We start from the raw sequence: 26,282 nt of genomic DNA, 5'->3' as shown, positions 1-26,282 counted from the left end.
AAAATCACCGTTTCTACTGACTTTCTAGGACTAGAGTTAATAAAAAATGGCAAAGTTACATTAAAAATGCCTACAATTTATTTGCCAGTGATTCCTCCTGTAGCAGAAGCTGCCCTGGCTCCAGTGGTGAGATCCCCTGGGAAGTGTTAATGGCTCTGAGTGATTCATCTCTCTGCTGTCTCCGGGTGTTATCTGTGCAGGAGCACACACACTGAAGCTGCTGGGCTTGGGAGCAGCTCCTGTTCTCCCCTGCACATCCCATCCCATCCCTCGGGGGTGATTTACAGCCAGGGATGGCAGGAGACTGAGAGGACAATGTGCTCCATCCCCTGCAGATCAGTGTGCTGGGCATGGCCTGTCTGGTTGCTGGGTTGCTCCTCTAAGCGGTGAAAGGCACCCAAACCCTGTATTTTTGATCCTCTGGTTTTGGCTGGCTCTCAGGGCACCTCCTGGGTGTCTGTTCCTCTGCCCCTTCCCTCCCTGGGGGGGCATGCCAAGCACCTCTGGCACCTGCTCATCTGAAATGAATCCACTGAAAGGCCACTAAGGCAGGAGGAGGGCAAGGTGGGGGTGATCCTGAGGGAGCAGGGTTGGCCTTTCCCTGCTCCAGTCCTCTGGATTTAGAGCTCTGGGGCTAAACCTGAAGGAGTTCCAAGGCATTTTCTTCAGTCAGGGCTTCAATAAGAAGATTCCTTTCCTGGTATTTATCCAACAGCTGAACCAGTGCACAGCAACCCTGAGCTCCCAGGTACTGAAAGGAATGGAGTGCTAATTATTTATGTTACCAGAACATTCAGGGAAGGAACTTTCCCTTCGTTCTTTGCTTTCTTTGACACCCAAAGGAATCAGCTGCTTTTATAATTTATGCCAGGCTTTGCTGGAATCGAAGTTATCAGGCATTTATCACACATCTGTCCCTGGGAAGGGGTGTCAGTCAGAGCTCGTTAGTGGAGGAGAGGCAGAGCAAACAGCATTTAAACCAAGTGATGAATTTTAAAAGCAACATTTACCCAAGTTATGGTGACAGAGGAACGAGGTGCTGAGCACTCAGGGCTGGCAGGGTTGTGCCCAGGTCCTCCCCAGCAGCACATGAGCAGGAAAGGTTTGGTGCTGAGCCACTCTGCTCAGCAAAAAGGCAAATTACACGGAGGAGTTTATTTAATGAGGTTTTGTTGCACTTAGACTTGAAGTATCAAAGGCATCATATCAAATCTCAGTGTTTTTGTACAACCCATTAAGAGACAGAGAGGGCTGCAGATCAAGCCATTTATTCTTTGTGAGGTTATCACCTAAAATCTTCTGGTTTAGCATTTTTTTTTAACCTTCTCCAGCTGATTTCCTCTCCCAGCACTGTCTCACCCATCACCTCTGCTTTGTTCTCAGCTCTTGGCTGCTCAGCCAGGGAAGCTTGAGCAGGATTGTTGGGATGTGCCTTGTCAGCTGGCTCCTTTGATCTCCCTATTTCTCTTATTTTTAATGATAATTTCCCTCTTGTTCTGACCTAACTCTCAGTGGCTGCTGGCAGCTTTCAGCTGGAGCAGGGGGGAAAAAACAAAACAGAAAGGTGGCACTTTGGCAAATGCCATGGAGTTAATTAAGGTCTTTCCCTCACTGGGACACTTTTCCAGGCATGTCTGGGAGCGGTTTAAGGGACTGGACTGGTGAGCAGCAGTAAATTAGCTTTGATTTTGTAGGGAGAAAAGGCACCATCTCTGTCCTGGCACAGCTTCTGAGCCGCTTTGTTGTGCCCCAGCTGCTGCTGGGGGGTCCTTTGTAAGAGCCCAGGGGCTCCTGGGGTGGGTGCTGATGCTGAGACACTTTTAGAGGCCTCAGGGCCTTCTCTGCCCCAGTTCCAGTGCTGGGGTGGCCTGTGTGGAGCCCCAGAGCTGGGGGGTGAGCCCAGGGGGGGACAAGGCTGCAGCACCCAGCCCTGCCCTGGCAGCTCGGGCAGGAACACGCTGGGTGCCCCCCTGGGCTCCCCCAGCACCTCCCTCAGTCACCTGCAGGACTCAGATGTGGATGTTCAGAGCCAGAGCTGCCTCCTCAGCCCCTCCATCCCCTGTTTCTGCTGGAGGGAATCCAGAGGAGGCCACGGAGATGCTCCAAGGGCTGGAGCCCCTCTGCTCTGGAGCCAGGCTGGGAGAGCTGGGGGGGTTCACCTGGAGAAGAGAAGGATCCAGGGAGAGCTGAGAGCCCCTTCCAGGGCTTAAAGGGGCTCCAGGAGAGCTGGAGAGGGACTGGGGACAAGGGATGGAGGGACAGGACAAGGGGGAATGGCTTCCCACTGCCAGAGGGCAGGGATAGGTGGGATACTGGGAAGGAATTGTTCCCTGTGAGGGTGGAGAGGCCCTGGCCCAGGTTGCCCAGAGAAGCTGTGGCTGCCCCTGGATCCCTGCAAGTGTCCAAGGCCAGGTTGGACGGGGCTTGGAGCAACCAGGGCTAGTGGAAGGTGTCCCTGCCCTGTTCATTCACTGGCAGCTGGAACAAGATGGACTTTAAGGTCCCTTCCAACCCAAACCAGTCTGTGATTCTGTGATTATGCACCAGAAGTGACCTTGTTTAGCCCCCAGCTCTATTTTTCTTTTCCTTCTCCAGGCAAAATCTGACCAGGGCTGTTTTGCTTTCCCAGAGTGACTGAGCCCTGGGCAGGGGGAGCAGTGCCAGCCCAGCTCTGTGCTCGTGGCTGGTTTGGGTGATGTGCCTGAGCTGTGCCACAGTCCCTGGGCCAGCTCTGCAGCCCTGGGGCATGCTGGGCTCTGGGGTGCCCTGTGTAGGTTGGCTGGGGGCTGCCAGTGCCACTGATGTGGGAATTAATGACTCTTTAGGGTTTATTGACTAGGGAAGGGTGTGTGTGAGTATTCCCATAGTTTGGGCAGGGTGTTTTAACATCAAACCTGTTAGGAAGAAAACTCTGCAATGAAGATTCAAACCATTGGAAGATTTACTGGCACAAGGGGGTAATTGCTGGTGTCTCCCATTCCCTCCCAGTTTCTCTTTGAATTTAAAACAAACCAATAATTGTATCAAGCCCCCCTTCTCTCAGCTTGTACCACAAAGCAGGGCTCTGCCTGGTGGCAGCACAAATCCATCTTGGCTCTCTGGGGACTGGTTGTGCCGTTTGGAGCAACATCCAAGGTGGATGTTGAAGATTGTCTCTTGACTTGCAGTGGTTTTCCCACACTGCACAGGTTTGTAAGTGAGCAATTAAAGTGTGAGGATGGAGGGGAGGGAGAGGAGGAATGAAATCACTGGCATGGGTGCAGAAGATGGAATTAGAAGTCTCTGCATGGGATGGTTCTTAGTTTAAATTATCTCCTGTTGCTTGTGCTCAAACTGCATCCATGGAGCTGATGTAATGGGAATTTTGAGGTCGTGAAAATGTGGGAACAGGTGTCCTATGGAATAGATACTCGACTCCTCAGGTCCTGGCTGGCTTTTGCCTCTTGCCATCCAACATCTCAGCGTGTTTTTTTCCTGATCTCCAGCACCTCCTGCTGAGGGAGTCTGGCCCTTTCCGCCCAGCAATGCTGATCCTGCTCTTCCCTGGCCCTGGTTTGGCAGCAGGGCTAAGTCAGTCAGTAAGTCAAGGACAGGGATTTCATCTCCCTACACAGCCACATCCCCCTCCTCTGAGTTTGCAGGCATCCTGTAGAGCACAGAGCAGAATTACCCATCTTATTTTGAAAAAATTCTGCTTTTTCTTGTGATTTTTTTTTATGGTAGCTGATCACTGCTGAATGTTCAGCAGCCTGTTATCAAGGAACCAGGAAAAAGGGCTCCTGGGCAGGAGCAGATGAATCCTGGGTGCACCCTGTGTGTGCTCTGAGCATCTCTGTGCCCCAGCACGGGGGGTTAATATCCTTGGGATTCACTGCCTGAGCCTGGCACCTCCTTCCAGCCCTTCCCACGGCATCTGGCAGTGCTGCAATCCCACTTTTCAGCCGGGTTTGTGAGTCCCTGTTGCTGTTGGGACTCTCAGGGAAGGGTTGACCAAGCACCTGGTGATGGTCAGGGATGGGTGCCCACGGGCAGCACCTTCAGCAGAGGTGGGCACACAGGGGTGGCATTTGATCCCAGGTGGTTGGGGGCTTGCAGACCCCACTGGTGGACTGGGTGCTCCCCCACTTCCACCTTGGCAAAACAACCTGGGGGCAGAGACAGCAAAATAAAGGCAATTGCTCCTGAGGGCTGTAAATGGTGCAGAGGGTGGGGAGCTGGGGGGAGGGTTTGCTCTTTATTACCTGCATTGTTTGCTTGTCTTAGAGAATTGTTTAAATTGGAAAAGACCTGTAAGATCATCAAGTCCAAGCTTTAGGGGAGTGCTGCCTTAATTTAAGAATATTTTTGCTGAAGCACCACAGGAAGTGCTGCAGTATGCAGTGAATGTGGCTTTGCTGGTGGGGCAGTGTCTCTTTTAGAGTCTTTGCTTAAGGAGCTTCCATCATTGTGGCTTGTGGACAATATTTCTTCCTTTGCTACATCCTCAAATGGTGAAGACATTTCCTTTTGAAGAGTCATTCTGGTTTGGGGGCTGGATTTCCTATCAGAGTTCATATCAGGATATCATATCAGAGTTCATGTCAGGCTTTCATCTCAGAGTTCACACACTGTATTTCATATCAGTGTATCAGACTCGCACCCTCCTCTCTGAATATTCTCCTCAAAGAAGATGCTCTGAACAAAGATTAATTTTGCACACAGAGAGTAAACTGTACGACCAGAAACTGCTTCAGGTATTGGGGAAACACCAGGCATCAGTACTTGAGAGATTTCTGAATTTCTTACTGGGAGAAGCTCTGGCAGCTGATTTCTGGTGTAACCGAGGGGTTCATTTCCCTCTCTCCGTCTCCTTCTGGGAAAGGTGCAGTGTTTTCCTGCATCACAGCTCTTTAGAGACCAGATGATGTGTCAATGGCCACATAAGCAGGCAGAGATTGAGGATTTTTTCATGGTCTGAGCAAGGCTCGGCAGCCCTGGAGGAGGGTGTGAGTTAATGGGGTTCGGTGCACACCATTTGCAATGTGACCACAGGTATAAAGTTTAAAGCATCTCGACTATTAGCTGGTTTTACATGACACTAATCTGTGCTTTGGAAGGAGGAATTTCCATTTGAATCTCAATTTTTGCCCTCTCTCCCTGTTTTTTTCAGGATTCTGGCGACTGCTGGCACTGACTTTGACCTGAGGACGCTGCGAGCTGTGCGAGTGCTGCGACCCCTGAAACTGGTGTCAGGAATCCCGAGTGAGTGTCAGGACAATGTCACCTCACAGCCTGAGAGGCTCTGGGGTTTTTGGGCTGTTACATGCTTTTCTGAGCAATATTTTCTCCCCCTCTGTCTTGGCTGGCTGTGGCTCCTGCCCTTGCCAGGGGCGGATTTCCTCTCACCCCACTCTGTGCTCAGCCAGCTCGTTTCAGCTCTGCCCTCCCAAATTTGCAGGTGAGGGGCAGGGATCGCTCCTGGGACCCCTTTGCCTTTGGGGGTGAATTAATTCTGTGGGATGTGAAGACCTGAGATCCAAATTCTGCAGCTTTCAGGCCCCCAGCCCCGAGCTTGGGTGTTCTGATAGTTTTGATCAGATCCTGTGCTGGGGATATTTTCCTTTAAATAAGGGGAGGGAAAAATGAAGGGAAAGAGCAGGTGAGACTTGGCTTTTTCTACTCAATAGGCAGCTTTCTATATTTTCTGTGTTAACTGAAGGGTGAATGCTCCAGTGAGGAGCTGCATCCTGCCTTGCTGATGCCCTGAATCCATCCCAGTCCTCACACCGTGCCTTCCTGCCTTTTTATTTGTCCCTGTCCCCTCTGCCTGCTGCAGTCAGGAGTGGGTTTCATTTCTGAAGGAGGAACAGAGAGGTTTGACCCTCCAGCAAGAGCTGGTGAAAGGGAACTGCAGCTCTGGGGGATGCTCTGATCTTGTCTGCATTAACCCCTTGGCAGCCAGTCAGTCCCACCTCCTCCTGGGTCACCAGCTCTGCCACCTCCCTGGCTGTTCAGGGCTGACACTTTGGTGCTGTGGACACCCAGCAAGAGGTGATGCTTTGTAATCATTGCACCAAAATCTCCTGCATTGGCATTTTTCATGGGCAGGGCTTGAGGATGAATTCCCACCTGGGAGGGGTCCTTGGCTAGGCTTGGGCAGGGTGACATTTGTTAACAGGATCTCTAAGAAGATGCTGCTGACTGGTCTTTCATGGACTTCTTGCCTGTGCAAGCTGTGGTAATGACAGTCTAAGGGTGACAGAGGAGCGAGGTGGCCCCTCAGAGCTGTCCCCCCAGCAGGACTTGTCCTCCCCCGTGGTGACGTGTCCTGACCCAGCACAATATTTTCCCACAATATTTGCTCTCAGGTTTTTAGGGGTGCTGTGAAAACTGTGGCTTTCCCCCTCCTGTAGCAGATGTACAACCCTGAGGTGCAATCACAGTCAGCCACGTTTACACTTTCCTTCTACCCCTGCAGTATTTTTCCCACCCAACAGACCTTCATCCCTTTTTTTCCTGCGTGTCCCCATATTGACCTCACCAGTGCTGTCCAAGGTGCCAAGACAAGGATGATCCTTCTTTCTCCTCCTCTTAGGACAGGCCACCAAGGCAGCTGCTGCTTATCACTGCAGCTTTTTTGTTGTGGGCATCTTTTTGCCATTATCTCTCCAGCCTCTCCCTTATCTCCCCCGGGTTTAACTGAAAATGAGTTTCAGTGCTGGTGCAAAAGCTTTGGGTGGACAGCCCTGGAGACAGGGATTGCTCCTCCAAGGAGCAGCATGGTGGCTGTTCTGTGTGCTGTGGAGGGAGAGGCAGCTCCTGGTCAGCCCAGCACCCCCTGGGACAGGGGAACCAGAGCCATGCCCAGCTCTGCTGCTGCAGGACCTGCCCCGAGGACCTGGCTCAGCTCCAGGCTCAGTGTCCGGCTCAGGAAAAACCCTTTTTGGGTCTCTGATGCTTAAGAACCCTTTGAATCTGTCACCTGAAGAAAAGACACCACAAAAAGATAACTCCTGGTTGTCTCTCCTGCTCTTGAGCTCGTCGTGGCAGTGGCATCATTTTTAGGACCCCCTGGGAAGAGCAGCATTGGTGGCACTGCCAATCCTAAATTTTCCCTCAGACAGCCCCTCTCTCCTGCCTTCCCCCCCCCCAAGCCCTTGTTTTTTTCCCTTCCCTCCCTGACGTGTTCTCCTTGTCCCCCCAGGCCTGCAGGTTGTGCTCAAGTCCATCATGAAGGCCATGGTGCCCCTGCTGCAGATCGGGCTGCTCCTCTTCTTCGCCATCGTGATGTTTGCCATCATCGGGCTGGAGTTCTACATGGGCAAGTTCCACAAAACCTGCTTCTCCAACGAGACAGGTGAGCCTGCAGCTTCCCTCCCCTCTCAGCGTGGCATCAGGGTGCTCCTGGTTTCCTTCATCTCCTCAGGATCTTCCTATCCCGCTCTTATGTTGCTTTTCCTTCCCCCTTTTCCACGTTCGCTGCGTTTTCTCTGCATTTTCTCCCTCTTTAACACCAACTCCAAGAGTTGACAGGATTTTGTGCTCATCCTACATTCATTAGGACAGATTCTCCTCTCTGGTACACCCCCACAGCACCCCTGGGCTGCTCTCAGTCTACACAAAAATCAGAAAAAGGTGCTTAGGGCCTCCTCTCATGGAAGAGTTTTTTCACAGTAGAGATACAGAACCAAATTCCTGTTGTTTCAGCTTGTTGAAAAGTGGAGGGTTTTTTATTATTTATTTTATTATAAAAGCGGGGTTTTAAAAATTATTTATTTTATTATAAATTTTATTTTAATTTTATTATTTTATTATTTTTATTTTAAATTTTATAATTTTATTATAAATTTTATTTTCATTTTATTAATTTTATTATTTTATTATTTTATTACTTTTCTTTTTAATTTTATCATTTTATTATAAATTTTATTTTATTTTATTTATGTTATTATTTTATTATTTTTATTTTTAAATTTTATTATTTTATTATAAAATTTAATTTAAATTTTATTATTTTTATTGTTTTATAAGTTTATTTTTTAAATTTTATTATTTAACAATATTTTTATTATTTTTAAATTATTTTTTAAATTATTTTTTCTTATTTAGTCCTGTCTGTTCACATTCTCATTGGGTTTAACTTAGTGAATGTTAAATTTCCTTGGAAGGTTTCTGGGGGATTTACATGAGTATGAGAAAACTTTGGTGGGAAATAGTAAAAGATTGGAAAGACTGGGAGCAAACGAAAAAAGGAAGGACAATAGGTGGAAGGTAAGAAGTCCTTTGATGGAGAAAGGATAAAAATAACTTTCAGAGAAGGACAAGGGACATTGGGCACTGAAGAGCAAATGATGTGTCTGCCTGTGATGGAGTGAGAAACCCCAGGAGATGGAGGAGGAGAAGAATGATTCCCAGAGTGCCTTGGCTGGGACCAGCTGCCAGCTCAAATCCTGGAATGGTTTGGGTTGGAAGGGACATTAAAGCCCATCCAGTTCCACCCCTGCCATGGGCAGGGACACCTTCCACCAGCCCAGGTTGCTCCAAGCCCCGTCCAACCTGGCCTTGGACACTTCCAGGGATGGGGCAGCTACAGCTTCTCTGGGCAACTGGGCTGTGCCCAGAAGAAAATATTGTTCTTGTCGTCAAACCATTGCATTTTAAGGTAAAATCGACTGTCTTTAAAACACAATCCTGTATTTTCGGTGATTTTCACTAGTAGGTCTTAATATTAATTTATTTACAGGCATTCAGATGATAATAAACAACATCCCTGCCAAGTCTCTGGGCACCCTCACAGAGCTTTCTAACAGCAACATGGAAACAGTTGAACACACGTGGTTCACACAGAGCTTTGGATGAGCTTCTACTCCTGTGGAATGTCAGTAAAACCTTCCATAGGAACATAAGGAAGAATTTTCCCTGCTCGTGCAAAGCTCTCTGCAAACTGGAAGGCAACGAGGATGGGGCAGGGCCTTGATTTGAAGCTGTGGGAGGACACTGAGGGCACTTGGGGTGTTCAGCTGGAGAAGAGGAGACTGAGGGCAGAGCTCATGGCAGTTCCAGCTTCCTGGGGAGGGGCAGAGGAGGGGCAGGGACTGAGCTCTGCTCTGAGGGGACCAGGGACAGCACCCAGGGAATGGCTGGAGCTGTGCCAGGGCAGGGTCAGGTTGGATCTCAGGAAAAGGTTCTTCCCCCAGAGGGTGGTTGGGCACTGCCCAGGCTCCCCAGGGCAGTGGGCACAGCCCCAAGGCTGCCAGAGCTCCAGGAGGGTTTGGACAACGCTCTCAGGGGTTGCTGGGTTGCCCTGTAAGTTGGACTGAATGATCCCTGTGGGTCCCTTCCATCTCAGCATATTCCATTCCATCCCTGCATCCCATCACCTGGCACCTCGGTGGGAGGACACGGATCAGCTTCCCTGAACCCCCTCCCCGGGGGTGGGGAAGGTGTCTGTGCACCCCCCTGTCCTGAAGGGCATCGAGCACCTCTGTCCCGAAGGGCTGCTTGATGTCGTCGGGTGAATGACGGGGATCCATCCCAGCTGCCGGGCGGGAAATGGTGTTGCTGGGAGGGAGATGCGGGGAGGTTTCCTGGCGCTGCCGTCCCTGGAGCGGCAGAGCGGCCACAACCCATCAGCGGAGCCTTTTAAAACCTCCTCAGCATCTCCGAAGAGGTGCATTAACGAGCCGCGGGCTCCGAGCGGGCCGGAGAGTGGAAATGGGAAGCTCATTAAAGAGACGCCTCTGCCAGAGGGGAGGAAATGCGAGGAGGAGGAGGAGGAGTCGCTGGTGCTTGTGTCTGTTCCAAATCCCCAAAGTGAGCGAGCTCCCGGGATTTTTCCTGGAATCGGGAGCCGCATGAGAGGTACCAAGTGTCACCTCAGCGCATCACGAGGGGAACCGAGTGGAGGTGTCAGCAAGGAGCGCTGCTCTAACCCTGCTGAGCCCGCAGCCCCGGGCGGGTCAGGGATGAACTGCAGCGAGGAGGGATGGTGGGGACCAAAATGGGGCAATTTGAGCTCTGCGGTGTGGAAATACAGCTTTATTGGAATGCAAATGGGTAAAAATCAGTGTTAGCTCAGCGGGTCAGAGCACGGTGCTGACAACACCCAGGTTGTGGGTTTGATCCCTGGTTGGGATCCCTTCAGAGCTGGACTCGATGATCCTTGTGAGCCCCTTCCAACTGAAAGATTCTGTGATGGCAGAGCATGTTCCAGTGGATACCTGACTTATTTCTCCTCCATTCTGTCCTGTTTTGCTGACACAGGATCGTTTTTAAGCAGCTGACCCAGCCCAAGTGCCCTGAAGCTGCTCCAAAAGAGAAGGGCATCACGTTTATTTCCCATTTTTCCTTGAGATTCCCCTTTTCTCTGCCTTCTCCAGCCACGGGGCCAGTCCTCTTCCCTTTTTTAAAAAAGAAAAACCCCCACCCAACCCTCTGTGAACTGAATTTTCACAGCATTACCTGGCAGCAAGAAGCCAAACCGAGATGAAACTGGATCCCCTTTTAATGCACCCTCACAAACGATCTGCACAAGCCAGATTTGGCATTTTCTTTTTGCAACCTTCTCTCACTAAGCCCTCATGAAAGCCTGTGGTGACCCATATGGGAGCTGGAGCTTTGCCCTGCATCAAGGTGTTGAGTCAACAGGAAAGTGTGTCACATATAAATACATATATTTATATATATATACATGCACTCTTATCCTGGTCCACAGTGACAACCTTGTTTTCCTCCTGCAGCCTCTGCTCTGTGGAATGATTATTCCTAATTCTCGTTAGTGCTGCTCTTGTTTCCCCCCTGGTGAATTGGATTTTGTGCAGTTTGCTGCTCCATTACCATAATGTGTCGCTTTAAAAACCCTTTAATGCTTCCCCAAATTGCATCTCTGTAAATAGGAATATTACTTAGCATGTTTGGTTACTCTGAAAACTCAGCACTTTAATTTTCCAGCCTGCTCTGGAGGGCTGGAACCCTTCAGGCCTCACCCTGGGAGGTGCTGAGCACCCTCCTGGCCATCCCTGGTGGTCCTTCACTGACAGATTCACCCACCTTTGCCTTCTCTGGGTGTGAAATGAAACCCAGCAGAGAAGCACCATCAGCTGGATGCTTTCCCTGCCACATGGAGCAAAAATGGGGAGCTTACAGAGGGGCTGGAGCCCTCAGTCCACCCTTCAGGCTGCTGTGGTGGAACTCTCTTCTGAGAAAAAGGGCTCCTCATGCAGCTGTGGTCTAACATCTGTACCTGGACAGTTCTGGGGCTCTCCACAACCAGATCTTTCTTGATGCAGAACCTCCCCTTTAGCTTTAATGTTGTAGTGTCAATATTAACCCCTGGCTGTGCTGTAGGAGGGCATTTGAATTATGTGCTCTCCCCAAGCCCTTGTTTTTTTACCACACTTTCGGGGTTTTTTGTGGTGTTTCTCATATACAGCTGCTCTTACACTGTTTGCAGGCCTCTTAAATGTGGTCAGCTGTCATAAGCTGGGAATTCTTAGCAGTTTGGGAGCCTTTTCTGCCAGGTGACAAGTGCCAGGATGAGAGGAAACGGCCTCAAGTTGCACCATGTGGAGATTAGGGAAAATTTCTTCACTGGAAGGATGGTCAGGCATTGGAACAGGGAAGTGTTGGAGTGATTATCCCTGGAAATGTTCAAAATCCTGTGGATGTGGCACCTGGGGACGTGGTTTGTGGTGAACATGGTGCTGGTGCTGTGGTGACAGTTGGACATGAGGATCACAGAGGTCATTTCCATGATTCCATGACATGAGGTGGGGCAAACTATAAATTATGGGCACTCTGCTGCACCCTAAACCCTCTCTTATACCACAGCAGCAGAGAAATGATTACATGGGCATGATGACTTTATAGTGGAAACCCGAGATGTGCCTGATGTCCCTGCAGTGCCGCAGGGAGGGTCCAGCTGCTTCCGTGGCTTCAGGTGGTAACTTTTCTCCCCTCTCTGCAGGTGATGAGGTGGGAGATTTCCCCTGTGGAGAGGAGCCCCCTGCCAGGCAGTGTGAGAGTGGGACCACCTGCAGGGAGTACTGGCAGGGGCCCAACTACGGCATCACCAACTTCGACAACATCCTCTTCGCTGTGCTCACCGTCTTCCAGTGCATCACCATGGAGGGATGGACAGACATCCTCTACAATGTGAGTCTGCTGCGGGGGCTGGAGGGCTCCTGGGATGCTGCTCTGCCTTGGGGCAGTCTGGGAAAGGTTGTTCTGGAAGGAAAAAGGGATTTAATTTGTGTATTTTCTCGTAGCACCTCACCCTGCGTTTTAAGAGGATTGTTCCTGTTTTCCTGGGGGTTGCTCTGCAGGTGCTGTGAGAGCCTTTGAACCACCACCACGGCCTGTGGGGCTTTGAGGTCATGTCCAAAGAAGGGCAGTGAGGCTGGGGAAGGGTGTGGAGCACAAGTGCTGTGAGGAGAGGCTGAGGGAGCTGGGGGGGCTCAGCCTGGACAGGAGGAGGCTCAGGGGAGACCTTCTCACTCTCTGCAACTCCCTGCCAGGAGGGGGGAGCCGGGGGAGGTCGGGCTCTGCTGCCAGGAACCAGCAGCAGGACAAGAGGGCACAGCCTGGAGCTGCCCCCGGGCAGGTTTAGGTTGGCCATTGGGCAGAAGTTGTTTGCAGAGAGAGGGCTCAGCCCTTGGAATGGGCTGCCCAGGGAGGGGGTGGAGTCCCCGTCCCTGGAGGGGTTTGAGCAGAGCCTGGATGTGGCATCAGTGCCATGGGCTGGGGGACAAGGTGGGGTTGGGTCACAGGTTGGACTCCATGATCTCAGAGGTCTTTTCCAACCTGGTTTATTCTGTGATTCTGTGATTTGCTTTCCTGCAACGTGTCTTGTGTCAGTGGGGTGTTGCCAAGTGCAGGAATTGCTGTAGCACTCCAAGGTGCTGCTGTGGGAGGGGTGGGTGAGCAGGAGCAAGTTCTCACAATGTCCTGTAGTAAATCAGTTACCAAATTGCACAACATTGGGTGGCAAAACCAGTCACTCCTTAATATTTTGTACCTGGGGCTTTGCTCTCTTGAGAAAATCTCTTCCTCTCTTGGGTGTAGTTTTTGTGATCAAACTTTTAATTTCCATCAGTGAGCAGCATCAGCTGGACCTCAGCACTGAGGGCCAGGACTAGTTTGGGCAACTCCAACACAATTTCATGAAACCCTACCACCCACCTTCTCACCTGGCATGACCCTGTTGGCTGTGAAGACCAGGCTGAATTTCCTCACAGGGGTCTTTGCTGGCTGTGCCTCCTTGGACAGCTTTTGTCAAAACCTTTTGGTTGCTCAAGTTTTCCTCTTTCCAGTTTCCCAGAGCAGGACAATCTCACCCAGTTAGCAACGACTGACTGACTTTGCTGGCTTTCAGGCAGTGCAATGCTCTTGTTTGAGCTGGTATTTTATGTAGGAAAATAACTAAAGTGGGCACTGCTATTGCCCTCCACCCATTCCAGTGGCAGGAGGATGGCAGTGTGTTCACTCTGCTTCATTCCAGCCTCCAGACCCACGCTGGGCTCTTTCACAGCCCTTCCTGGGAGGGTTTTTGTAGCAAAAGGAAAGGATTTTCATCAACCACAGTAAATTGCAAGGTACAATTCTGCTGGGTTTGAAGCCAATACACCTGATTTATTACCTTCTCCACTCCTTGCTCAGCTGCTCCATTTATTCCCAGTCTCAGACCACTTAGAGTGATCTCTAGAAGGGCCCATTTCCCCACTCCATGCCCCCCCTCTCCCTGAAACTTCATCACACCACCAGTTTCCCCCACTCTCATTCAGCATTCCTGCTCCTTCCTTCCAGTGCCAAGTGTTGTAAGAAAAGCCCATTAGCATCCTGCCTGAATTGATTAATCAATATGTGGTGTATTAGATCATCTTCTCCCAAACTGCCTCTTGTACCATGTGCAAAACCCAGAGCCTACTATTGGGGTATTGATTTTGGGGCTTGCTTTGGAACTCTTACAGTATCATCCCAGACACCCATTAATCTCTCTGGGAACAGGTTCCTGGAGGAGCTGCTGTTGAGTGTTTGTTGTACATCACGTCTGAGACCCCAGGTTAGGTTTTGATGCGTGGTGGGTTCACTTCTCTGTCAGGTCTGAGGGTCTCTGGACGTTCTGCTTGTTGGGTGGAGGGTTGTTGTGCCACAAGGCCCCTCAGCTCATGTAAATGATGCCAGGAGCCACCTCTGCCCCCTGTCCCTTGGCCCTGAGTGCTGGGTCACCCCCTCCCTGGGCTGCCCTGCTTGCTGAGGACCTGCCTGTGCTTCTGCTGAGGGAATCTGTGGCTGGAGAAGATCACCCTGCCGAGCCCTCAACCTCTTCACAGCCTCAGTCACGGGCAGTTTTCTGGCCACTTGGCTTTTGTTTTGGTGTCTTCTGTGCCTGCTCTGAGTTCACCAGATTTAAAAAGGAGACAAAAGCCCAAACCATGGGCTGCAGTGGCTGAAAACCCTCTGTGGGGGCTCGTGGTGGGTGCAGCTCTCAGACTGCAGGAGTAACAGAAATGCAGCTGGTCACAGAATCACAGGATCACACACTGCCTTGAGTTTGAAGCTTTATGCCTGGCAGGGTCCAGGTCCACCCCTGCCATGGGCAGGGACACCTCCCACTAGCCCAGGTTGCTCCAAGCCCTGTCCAACCTGGCCTTGGACACTTCCAGGGATGGGGCAGCCACAGCTTCTCTGGGCAACCTGGGCCAGGGCCTCACTGCCCTCACAGCCAACAACTCCCTCCCAACATCCCATCTATCCCTGCCCTCTGGCAGTGGGAAGCCATTCCCTGTGTCCTGTCCCTCTATTCCTTGTCCCCAGTCCCTCTCCAGCTCTCCTGGAGCCCCTTTAAGCCCTGGAAGGGGCTCTCAGGTCTCCCTGGAGCCTTCTCTTCTCCAGGTGAGCACCTCCAGCTCTCCCAGCCTGGCTGAAGCCCTTGGAGCATCTCTGTGGCTTCCTCTGGACCCCCCATAGCAGATCCACATCTTTCTTGTGTTGGGGACCCCAGAGCTGGAGGCAGCTCTGCAGGGGGGGCTTACAAGGGCCTTCTCCTGACCTGGCCACTCCTCTTTGGATTCAATCCATCCATCCAACACCAGACAGTTCAGCACCTGCACACTGGTGCTGCCTGAATCAGCCTGGTCCTTACTGGTCCCATCCTGGTTGATACAGGAAGAAGCTGGAAGGTGTTGCCTCTTGCATCCAGAGCTCGAATGGTGGAGTTAGGGAATGTGTGTCAGGGTCCTTCTCCTTGGTTTGGGAGGACAGGGAGCAACCAGCATGTTCAGGGGCAGACAGTGGGTGAGTGTCCCTTGTTCAGGGAGCTTTGATTCCCCATCTGGGTTCTCCACTGCTGAGGAGAATGTTTTTTCCTCAGGAAGGTTTTGCAGTGGTGGTGGAGCTCCTTTCCCTGCCAGCCCCAGCCCTTGGGGTCCTCGGGGAGGGCAGTGTTCCCCTGGTGCAGGAGACTCATCAGAGCTGAGCTGTGGACCTACTTTTCATGTTTTGCTTAATTAAGATTTGCAAAAGGCTGTGGGACCACGAGAGGCAGGATGTGGTCCGTGTGAACTGTGATGATGCTTTAGGAGTTAAAAAGGCTGGTGCTTTTTCTTCCAGTAACTAAGTAGAAAGCAGGGAAAATTGTGCAGGTCTGGTGCCCCCAACATAAGAAGGACATGGAACTGTTGGAGCAAGTCCAGAGGAGGCCACAATGTTGATAAGGGGAGAGAGAACCTCCCCTATGGAGACAGGCTGGGAAAGTTGGGGCTGTTCAGCCTGGAGAGGAGAAGGTTGTGTGGAGACCTCACAGCACCTTCCAGGATGTGAAGGGGCCTTCAGGAAAACCAGAGAAGGATCTTCATCAGGAACTGGAGTGAAAGGACAAGGGGGAGCGGGTACAGACTGAAAGAGGGGATGTTCAGGTTAGATATAGGGATAGGTTAGATATAGAGGGTGGTGAGGCCCTGGCCCAGGTTGCCCAGAGAAGCTGTGGCTGCCCCATCCCTGGAAGTGTCCAAGGCCAGGCTGGATGAGGCTCGGAGCAACCTGGGCTAGTGGAAGGTGTCCCTAGTGGAACAAGGTGAGCTTTAAAGTTCCTTCCAACCCAAACCATTCCATGACTGTGTGAGAGCTGCTGTTCCTCAGGCTCAGCAGGGCCCTTCCTTCCCCCCTTCCCTGCTGTGCCCACGGCCACAGGGGTTCTGTTGGGGCAGATTTGTCACCCTCCTTGTGCCAACCCCCTCCCTTCCTGCTGTCAGAGCAGCCAGCCCTGCCTGGGGGCCGTTCCTCAGGGCTGGAACCCCTGTGATGCCAGGCAGTCTGGGGCTCAGACCCAGCCCAGGAATGGTGAGGTTACAACTTCCTCCTTAATGGGCCGTTCATTTCCTTCTGAAAAACTCCATTTAATTGATTGCTTTGCATCACCAGGGCTTTGTTATTGCTCCCTTCTTCCTGCTGCTCCATCGATTGGGGGGATGTTCAGAAGAGTCAGGATTTTTAGTGGTGATGGCAGGGATCAGTCACAGGGTGAAATGTGCCTTTTAAATTCAGCATTAATTGAACTATTTCACCTGCTCTGTCCTGAAAGCAGATTTGGGACTGAAAAAGCTGGTTTGTGGTGGCATCAGGCAGACTGAGGAGTTTGGTGTCAAGTGATGCTCAGGAAAATGGGAGCTTGGCCTTGGGTTGGATGGTCTGGGCTCAGGTCTGTCCAGAGCAAGCACTTTATTGGGAAGGGTTATTTAGTAATTTCTAAAGGATTGAGGTGACTTTCTGTGTGGTCCAGAGACAGCCTTCCTACAGTTCTAGAGAGACTTTAGCACAGGCTTTGCACTGAACAATCTACCTTGCAAATATCCATGTTCTTCTCCTGTGATAAATTGAGGAATTAGGAGGGCAAGCAGAAAGCAAGTTGACAAATCTCAGCCCATTTTCTCCTTGCTGATCCACTCTTTGTTCTTACAGAGAGTTTCCTTTTAATTGGGGCCAATGAAAGCTTTCCAGCAAGACTTTGTCTGGAGGGTGATTTATGCTCGAAGCAAAAAAGGCTGAATCAGCAGTTGGGGGAAATGCTTTAATAATAAGCTCAGAAAAGGCCTTCCTGCATCAGCAGCACAAAAGCACTGGAACAATTCCTCCAAACAAGACATTTCTGGGAGCTGTGGCCTGTTTGTGCTCACAGTCAAGGAGCAACAGGTGATTTAGGAAAAGTGGTGATGGGGAAGAACCTTTTCTCCAGCAAGTGGAGTGCATTTACCTCCTGCAATTCAGGGCTTCAGTGTGATCTGAAATAGAGAAACTAAACTGTTTTCCTCAGTGTGGGAGGACTCAGTGTCACAGCTCAGTGTTCTGAGCAGCACTTCAGTCTAATCCAGTGCACACAGAGCAGAGATCCCTCAAGTACAGGCTGAGCACCTTCTGGATCATGAAATTAGGGAAAAATTTAGGGGCCACCTGTGGGCTGCAATGCTACCTGAGTACCACACGTCCTAGAGTGGCAAACCTGATCTCTGCAGCAGGGATTAGGCTGGTCCCAGGCGGGTACAGGGACAGGAGTTGTGTCTCCCCACAGTGTGGACCAGCCTGTGGGAAAAAAATCCCTCTTTTAAATGTAGAAAGATGGCAGAAACTCAAGGAACAAAGAAACAAGGAAGAATTTATTCAGCGCTCTGGGTCTTTCTCTCACCGGGTTTTTTCCCGGGGAAAACGACCTTTTGGGTTTAAATCTTATACATTTTATAGTTTCACAAAATCCCACCCTTTTCCAGATTAGTTTAATATATTCATTTTTTGCCTAAAAAGGTTTCTTTTCTCTGAAAAGGGGCTTTCCCTTCCTTCCGATTGCCTGCAAGGTGTCCCCTGTCAAAGATGATGGATCTTCCTTTGTTCTTAGCCCAGAAACAGAAAAGAGCCCCTGTGTATAAAATAGGCCCCAAAAGATTTTAATTTTTAGGAACTTTTGTATCTCCCTTATCTGTCCGAAAAAGACCTCGATACTCAAGTCCAATTTTTGGAACTTGGATATCTCACAACCTCACGATGTGCCTATATAAAAAAATTGTATTTTGATTTCTCAGAAGCCCCTGCCCTGGTTGGTGCCCCATCCCCACCCTGGTGTGGTGTGGGTGCTGGGGGACACTTTGAGGGTGAAATAAGAGGTACCTGGTGATCAGACTGTCTCCTGGGACTATTAAATTTATTCCTCATTTCCCACAAAGTGTTTTAATATGCCAAGTGTTTCTCAGCATGCTTTGAGCACAGCTCTCTGCACTCTGTAACCTGTGGCTGCTGGAGCTGCAGGATGCTGAGGGAGGACGTTCCCAGTGATGGATTCCAAGCTCTTGGCAAACTAAGGGGTAGAATCTGGGTATAAAAAAGCAGAGGCTGAGTACTGGGGACAAAGACAGAGGTGGGAGGAGATGATGTAGCTGCTGGGCAAGAGAAGCCGTGACGCCCTGTGCTCTGTGTCCACATCTTCCTCCAGATCTGGTTTTCAAGTGAAACAGTGGGATTTCAGGTCATCTTGTTTACCTCCCAGTGTTTGTGAATGACAGTGATTCATCTATTGCTAATATGGTCTATCTGGGGCTGTGAAACCTTTTCAAGAGGCAATAGTACAACTCCTTGCTCCCTTTCCTGTGCAGTAACTCTCAGTTTGGACCATGCAAGACCACTATTGTCCATGGTGAAACACTCTCCTCTTTGCAAAGTGAGAAAAGCCCGACAAGCTTTGTGCCTGACCACAGATTCTCCAATTAAGATAATTATTTTACTATGCTAAGTGGATGCATTAATTATAAAGCCTGTCAGTGGAGAGGGGACAGCTGGTGGCCCTGCTGAGGTACTCCCTCCTAGTCACTGTGAAACTTATAACTCTCCACATATATGGGAGAGGAATCACATTTTCTGTGCTGTTTTGCTTCTGTGGTTGCTTTAAAAATGTCCTTTCCATGAGATGCCTTGATAACTTTGCTCCTTTTAATAAATGTTGTGTAGCAAAGAATCACAGGATGCCCTGAGTAGGTAGACCCTGGTGTAGACCTGTGGCTGTGGTGAGCTTGGAGTGCTTTCCACGGTCTCCTCAGTGGTTTGGGAAGATGTTGGAGCTCCTTGCTGTGGTCCCTGCACAAGTTTGATCCTTACTTTTGATCTCCATGAGGTGCAGCCGTGCCTTTGACGTGGAGGTGCTCGATGAGCTCCCAGGGAGCTGAGGAGGGTGTTTGTGCTCCCAGTCCTCCCTCAGAAAATCATGGGGCAAACCTGATTCGTCTCAGCTTGGCAGAAATGTTGGTGCTGACTCTCAAAGAGCAGGGGTTTCACCTTTTATCTTTTCTCCACAGCAGTTCAAAGCTACGGGGTGGAATTTGCTTTGCAAAGTAGGGGCTCCTTGCAGGAAAGGAGAAATGTCAGTGTGTGCACTCACTGGCTTTTGATATTAATGGCAAGAGATTTTTCATGTTTCTTCTGTTTTCTACTGACAAATATTAGTGTCCAGTGGGTATTTCAAGACCATGGACTGGACCTAACCTAATATGTCTGTAAGTAGGAATGAACAGTTCAAACAAAATATAAGTCTACCTTAAATTGGACGCCAGCTAGAACTTTACCCTCACTGAATTATAACAGTTTATGATTCACTTGGTATTTTTCATTCCCCTTTGTGTCTTTGAATTTCTTTATTCCTATAAAGATAAAGGAAGGAAAGGCTGGGATATGATTGTTCCATTTCCAGCCCAAGACACAGATGGTTTTGTGGGTGAGGTGGTGGCTGTGTTGGGGTTTGTAGGGGCAGGAGAGGACCTGTTTGTGCCAGGGCTCACACATGTCTTTCTGGGGGCATTCCATAGAATCACAGACTTTTTTGGGTTGGAAAGGGACCTTAAAGATCATCCAGTGCCACCCCCTGCCGTGGGCAGGGACAACTTCAACTATCCCAGGGTGCTCCAAGCCCCATCCAACCTGGCCTTGGACACTTCCAGGGATCCAGGGGCAGCCACAGCTTCTCTGGGCAACCTGTGCCAGTGAAAGATTTATTTATGAAGATCAAACCACTGACACTCAATTTTCATCAGCCACAGCTGAGAGTTGAGGAATCCAAGGTGCTGCTCCTCAGGAGAAGTTGGGATGTGACTGGCACTGGTTACCTGGACTGTGAGGTGGTTTCTTGAGCCAAACCCTCCAGGGAGGTTGTGCAAAGGTGCAGGTTGGATGTGCAACAGAAAGCAGAAGGGAAATAAATAACATAAAGCAGCATCCTCTCACCTCAGAGACTTGGGTTAAGGTTCCTCTCTGCTCCTTGACTGCTTGTGGGATTCCTCCTGGGCTTAGGAGCCTCCACACTTTCAAGCACCTCTGAAACCTGCCAGTGAAAGCTTCAAGGTGCCTTAAATGTCTTTTTGCTCCTGATGGTGGTTTCCTGAGGGGTTGTGCACTTGGCTTTCCTGACGTGTGACTGTCACACCTGCTTGGGGGCAGCAGTAAACGGAGCAGCAGAGCCTGTGGGACTCTGAGGGTGGCATTGAAATGGCTCTTCTCTCCTAAAACACCTCAAGTGCTGCTTCCTGCCCCCTGTTAGAAACCACCCGAAGCCAGCCCACTAAAGCACAAGCCCATAATTGCTAGAGAGTGAGATGGATGGGGATAAATGTTTTGTTTGCAGTTTCTTTGTGTGCCCTGGGGCTGGCACAGCAGTCTTGGTGGCTGAGGGGGTTTAGGGTGGGTTCAGTCTCTGTGTGTGTATCAGCTCTCCTTGTTCTGATTTAACAGGGAAAATGAGCACAAGGAAAGCTTTTGTTTTGCCACTCTGAATCACAGAGACACATTCCTGCTGTGGTTCCTTGTCACTGCCTTCTCTGTGGTGCCCAAGGTGAATTTGGGGTGTCAGGAGCCAGGGCACTGATCAGTGCTGGCAAAGCAGACCAGGGGCTGATGCCACACTTGGCAAGGGCAGCACAGGAACGAGGGTGCTCTGCTTTCCCTTGGGCTTTCTGGTAGTGCTGTCTGAGCTGAGATGCTCTCTGGGACACAGCTGGTGGCCTCAAGGTTGAGCTGGGTCTTCAAAGAGGTTCTTCCTGTTGGAGATCCTGTTGCTTCTCCCCGTTGGAGATCACAGAATCACAGAATTCCCTGAGCTGGAAGGGACCCACAAGGATATTGAGTCCAACTCCTGCCCAGATATGGAGTAAACCCCAGAAAGAGCAAGGAAAGAAAAATACTCCCTTCTAGTCACTGTGAAACTTATAACTCTCCACAAATATGGGAGAGGAATTACATTTTCTGTGCTGTTTTGCTTCTGTGATTGCTTTAAAAATGTCCTTTCCATGAGAGGCCTTGATAATGTTGCTCCTTTTAATAAATGTTGTGTAGTAAAGAATCACAGGATACCCTGAGTAGGAAAGGAGGACCTCCAAGGGTCACCCAGTCCAACCCCTGGCCCTGCACAGACACCCCAACAATCCCACCCTGGCCCTCAGAGCATTGTCCAAACCCTCCTGCAGCTCTGGCAGCCTTGGGGCTGTGCCCACTGCCCTGGGGAGCCTGGGCAGTGCCAACCACCCTCTGGGGGAAGAACCTTTTGCTGAGATCCAACCTGACCCTGCCCTGACACAGCTCCAGCCATTCCCTGGGTGCTGTCCCTGCTCACAGGGAGCAGAGCTCAGAGCTGCCCCTCCTCTGTCCCTGTGAGGAACTTGCAGCTCCCAATGAGTCTCCCCTCAGTCTCCTCCTCTCCAGCTGAACAACACAAGTGCCTTCAGCCACTCCAGGCCCTTCCCCATCTCTGTGTCCCTCCTTTGGACACTCTCCAACAGCTTCAGATCTTTCCTATGAAGATGGAGCTGGGAGCTCTGTCCCCTCTGGGGGAGTTCAGCTGCAGCCAGCAGTGCCCACAGGGCTGGGGAGAAACGTGCCCCCGTGGGCTTGCCCACAGCAAAGGACCTGTTGTGATTTCTCAGCTTCTCAGAGCCAAGAGCCCCCAACACCTGTGCCCAGCTGGGCCAGGCTGCCAGTGGAACATCCCCCACGCCCTGATTTAGGGAGAGGTTACCCTTGGGGACCTGATGCTCAGCAGTGCTGAGCTCCTCTTGTCACTGTGCCTTTGCTCCTGGAGATGCTCTGGGTGCCCCGGGAGCTGCCTGGCAGCAGGTGCTGGGTGACAGGGCCAGCCCAGCACGTGTCACCCGCTGCTGCTGGGATGGAGAGGGGAGCTGAGCTCCTGGGCTGGAACTGTGCTTTCTCTCTCTCTCTGCAGCCTCTCAAAGCAGAGAAAATCCCCTGGTGTGTTCGGTGTTCATGGCACTCCCTGTTGAGTCAGGGGGATTTTAATTTGTTAATAAGAACCAGGCATCTTCTCTGTGCACTGGAAGGATAATTCCCAGTCTCTTGCTTCTGCTGAGGGGTTAAAGGTTGATTTCTTGCATTTCAGTATCACCAATCACCTCCAGGAAAGGCTTAGGAGCAGGCACTGAGAGCCTGGAGCAGCTTTGAGTGCAGGATTGGTGTTGTGGGTGAGAGTGGAAGGTTTAGATAAAATTTATTTTAAAAGCCATTGAGCCACGAGGTGCAAAAAGGACTCCCTTACTTCCTAAACTCCTTCTCAGCCAGGAGCTTAGGTGTGGCTGAATCCAACCTTAGCCTTGGATTGTGTCAATGGTTTAAATTTAAGGCATTACAGAGATGTGATTGAACTACTGTCCTGCATGTTGTAATGACTGGCAAAATGAAAATATTTATACAAAATGAATCATTTATTCTTACAAATGATCAGACAAAAGATCTTAATCAGAATTACTTACTACAAAATATAAAAGCTAAAACTACTAGTAGTGTAGTATAAGATAGGGCAGTGCACTATGTTGAAGCAATTATTGAAACAATTACATTAAAGCTGGCAAAAAGAAATAATTATTAGGTAGAGATTTGATGTAACTCACTAGGGCCTGAATTGTTGGTGTGTAGACATTTTTCCAGGTGGTCATAGAGGTGTGGATTCCACCCGTGTTTCCTGCTGGTTTGAAGTTTCCTCCTTCCCATTATGTTGTTAGGACATGAACTTTCCTGAAGTGGAAGGGAGGGTTGTTATTACGTAGAAAAATGAGTCTATTTAGGTCAAAGTCCATTCCTTTGGGTTATCACTTGTGTGTGACAGGCATCAAATTCTCAGCCCTTCTCAAGTTCCAGAAGTTCTTGAATAAACAGCCTCACCTACCACCCACGGGGAGCTGTCAGGCAGAAACCCAGTGCTGTGAAAATATCCAAACTTTCCACGTCTCAGAACCCTCCCTGGAGCTCCGTGTCCAGTCTGTCCTGCTGGACTGGATTTCTCAGCTCCCATTTCCCCAGGGAGAAGCCTCACACCAGGCTCTGGAGTGTCAGACCTGCTGCTAATGAGAGCTACTCAGACATTTATAATCCAGCAGTAAAATCGGTGTTTTCATCGACAGATTTGTAGTTCAGCTGGAAAATCCCTCGTAGACACTGAACAAGCAGCACAAGCTCCTCCTGCCCAGCTGAGCTGCTCTGTTGGCCCCTGTGAGGGAAAAGCACGTGGAGACTGGAGGGATCTGTCCAACTGATGGATCCTGTGTGAGCTGATCAGGACAACAATCCTACCCCAGTGGAAACTCTGCCTTGGCTGATATCCATTATTCATGCTCTCCTCCTGGATTTTGGAGGGCTGGAGGGCCTGTTTGCCAAAGGGCTGAATTCCCAGGTCTTTCAGGGATGCAGTGCTGCTGCATGGCAGGCTTTGCATAACTCCTCAGCTGGAAGGTTTTGCAGAAGTGCACAGGCATTGTAACAGGAAATGTGGAACGTGCCTCAGGCTAAAATGGCTTTGAAATATTTAGATGCCAAGAGGGGTGTGATGGAGGTCTCTGACCATGCCTGGGCCTCCATCTGTCTGCAAACACAGACTGTCTGACCCTGTGCCCACGTGGACATTCTCTCTGAGGCAAACAGGACTGAGCCTGTTCAGCCCTGGCTGAGCAAATTACCCTGCTCAGAAAAGCACTCGAGCAAATGTGGAAAGAGTTGAAGTGCCTCCCTGAACCTTCTGGGGTTTATTTGATGTCCCAGGGAAGATATATTCAAACTGACCATGGGGTGGCCACCTCCAGGTTTAACAGGAGACATTTAAGATATACAGCAGGAGAGTGACATCTATCATACAAACTTCAAGAGCCCCTTCAGCAGAGCAATTGCTCCCTGAAAAGGGCTGGAATCTCTCCAAACAGCAGCACAATCACCAGGGCTTGTCAGGGAGTGAGAACTCCAGCTGAAGGAATTCCCTCCTAGCACTGAGGGTACAAGCAGCCCTCCACAAGCCCCACAATTGCTTTCCCACCCAGGATGGAAAAGGCAGCTGTGCTTTCAGGAACAAGCCATCCTGCTCCTTCCCTGGCTGCTGCACGTGGGGCTGGAGGGGAGGCAGTGACAGGGGCTTCCTAAGAAAACCAAAAAGGGAGGCCTTGTTTGCTTTGCAGTTCCTGCAGCAGCCCCAAATCCCTGTGGTTTGCTGCTCTGACAGAAGGGGCTGGTGCTGGGGGGGCTCTGGGAGAAGGTTTTTGCTCTTTATCTACAGCCCACATGCCCTGGGCACAGGGGAGGGACAAAGGCTGGGAGGGGGATGATGTGGGTGGGCTGGGGTGGGTGGGGGGTTCAGGGCAGCTCTGGGGGTGCTGGGCTGAGGGAACTCTACAGATGGGCGTTGTCAGGGCTGGGTTTGTGCTGTGGCAGCAGCAGAGGAGAGAGAGAACAGTCTCTGGGGGGCAGGTCACCCGTGGGCAGCCTGGTGTGTGCCACAACGAGGTGTGAGTTGAAGGTGCCACCATCCTCCTTTGTCAGCCCCCAGGGTCAGCACTGGGGACATTCCAGCCCTCCTGCTTCTTTTTATGGAACCACACACTGGTTTGGGTTGGGAGGAATCTTAAAAATCATCTCATTCCACCCTGGGACACCTTCCACTCTCCCGGGTTGCTCCAAGCTCTGTCCAACCTGACCTGGAATGTTCCAGGGATGGGGCAGCCACCACCTCTCAGACAACCTTCAAGTTGTTTTCCCTCCAGCTGATAAAATTCCTGGCACTACAGAGACTTTCAAATAGGAAATTTTTAATCCATGTTTTTTTTTCCTGCAACATTTTTATTCTTTCTCGTGTCCTGTGTGCCCCTGGAAGTGTCCAAGGCCAGGTTGGACAGGGCTTGGAGCAACCTGGGCTAGTGGAAAGTGTCCCTGCCCATGGCAGGGAGGGTGGGAAGGAGATGATCCTTCAAATTCTTTCAACCTAAACTATTCTGTGATTCTAAAATCCAGCAAATGCTCTGCAAATCCCTTGCAGGAGGAAAATTGCCCCATAACTGTGGAAAGCAATTCATCCCAACAAACCAGTTCCCAGGTTATTCCCTCCCAGCGAAGCCTCTTGGAATACAGAGCAGAGCAGCTCTGAGCTGGTCTCTTTATTTTCTACAGACTTGATGAATTTATGCTGTAGTAAATATTTTCACACTTAAATTTGGAATTTCACAGCAGTTTTCATTTAAATTTGGAACAACCTGGCAAGGCTTGTGATTAGGAAAAGTCTTTTTCCTGATCTTTTTTTTCTTTCCTGTCACAGACAGTCCTTTTCCATTTAAAATGTCTTCAGAAAACCTTGTGAAACCTCTTTAGATGGAGCCAAGAGGTTCGTGACCAACTGGTTTTTGTTCTGTTTTGTCTGAAGCAGGAAAATGGTTGGAGATAAAACAGCTTTGGACTCTTGTTCTGAGTGGGGTTTGCTTTGACAAAGGGCTGTTGGACCAGAGGGGCTTTGCTGTGCTCCAGAGCCTGTGGGACTGAGCTCTGAGCTCATTCTGTGAGCTGGAGATGTACCTACAAGGATATTTGCTGCTTACAATTAACTTATAAAAACTTCTGCTTATAATTAAACTTACAATTAAGAGGAGAAGCTGTACTGCTGGAGGAATAGTTTCAATAGAAGACAGAATGAGAAGGTGGCCAAACCTAAATAGATCAATACTCTGCTCAGTCCCCACCCTCTGCTGCAGAATGCAGGTGGGTAAGAGCCTGTTGTTAGGATTTTATATGATGGAATTGAGATTTTAATTAATTAAACCAGTTTTCTGCTTTGAATACTCCTTGGCAAGCTTTTGCTGGTGAAGTTTTGAGGGAAAAGAAGAAAGAAGAATCAGGCAGGATCCAGATCTGCATTTCAGATGATGAGGAAGCCTGTGCATTATTCTTAGGACTGTCACTAAATGTAATGATTTTGGGCATGGGCCCACAATTCCCTCTGTTCAGAGTCAGAAAACAGTGGA

The 26,282-nt window shown here is 50.1% G+C and overlaps 1 protein-coding gene across 13 annotated transcripts in view; it reads left to right on the top strand.

Annotated features, from left to right (window-relative positions):
• The window catches only part of CACNA1B (calcium voltage-gated channel subunit alpha1 B), a 317,185-nt gene that overhangs the window by 104,820 nt on the left and 186,083 nt on the right, over positions 1-26,282 (top strand). For all 13 annotated transcript variants that reach the window (XM_064677120.1, XM_064677125.1, XM_064677122.1 and 10 more), the window contains 3 exons: positions 5,150-5,241; positions 7,184-7,336; positions 11,945-12,132. In XM_064677120.1, the coding sequence (XP_064533190.1) occupies positions 5,150-5,241; positions 7,184-7,336; positions 11,945-12,132 (433 nt within the window). The remainder of the gene's footprint in view (positions 1-5,149; positions 5,242-7,183; positions 7,337-11,944; positions 12,133-26,282) is intronic.

This window comes from Pseudopipra pipra, chromosome 20, assembly GCF_036250125.1.
Source record: "Pseudopipra pipra isolate bDixPip1 chromosome 20, bDixPip1.hap1, whole genome shotgun sequence".
Taxonomy (NCBI): Eukaryota; Metazoa; Chordata; class Aves; order Passeriformes; family Pipridae; genus Pseudopipra; species Pseudopipra pipra.
Note: the sequence above shows the minus strand (reverse complement) of the source record. Positions and strands in the feature narration are given on the sequence as shown.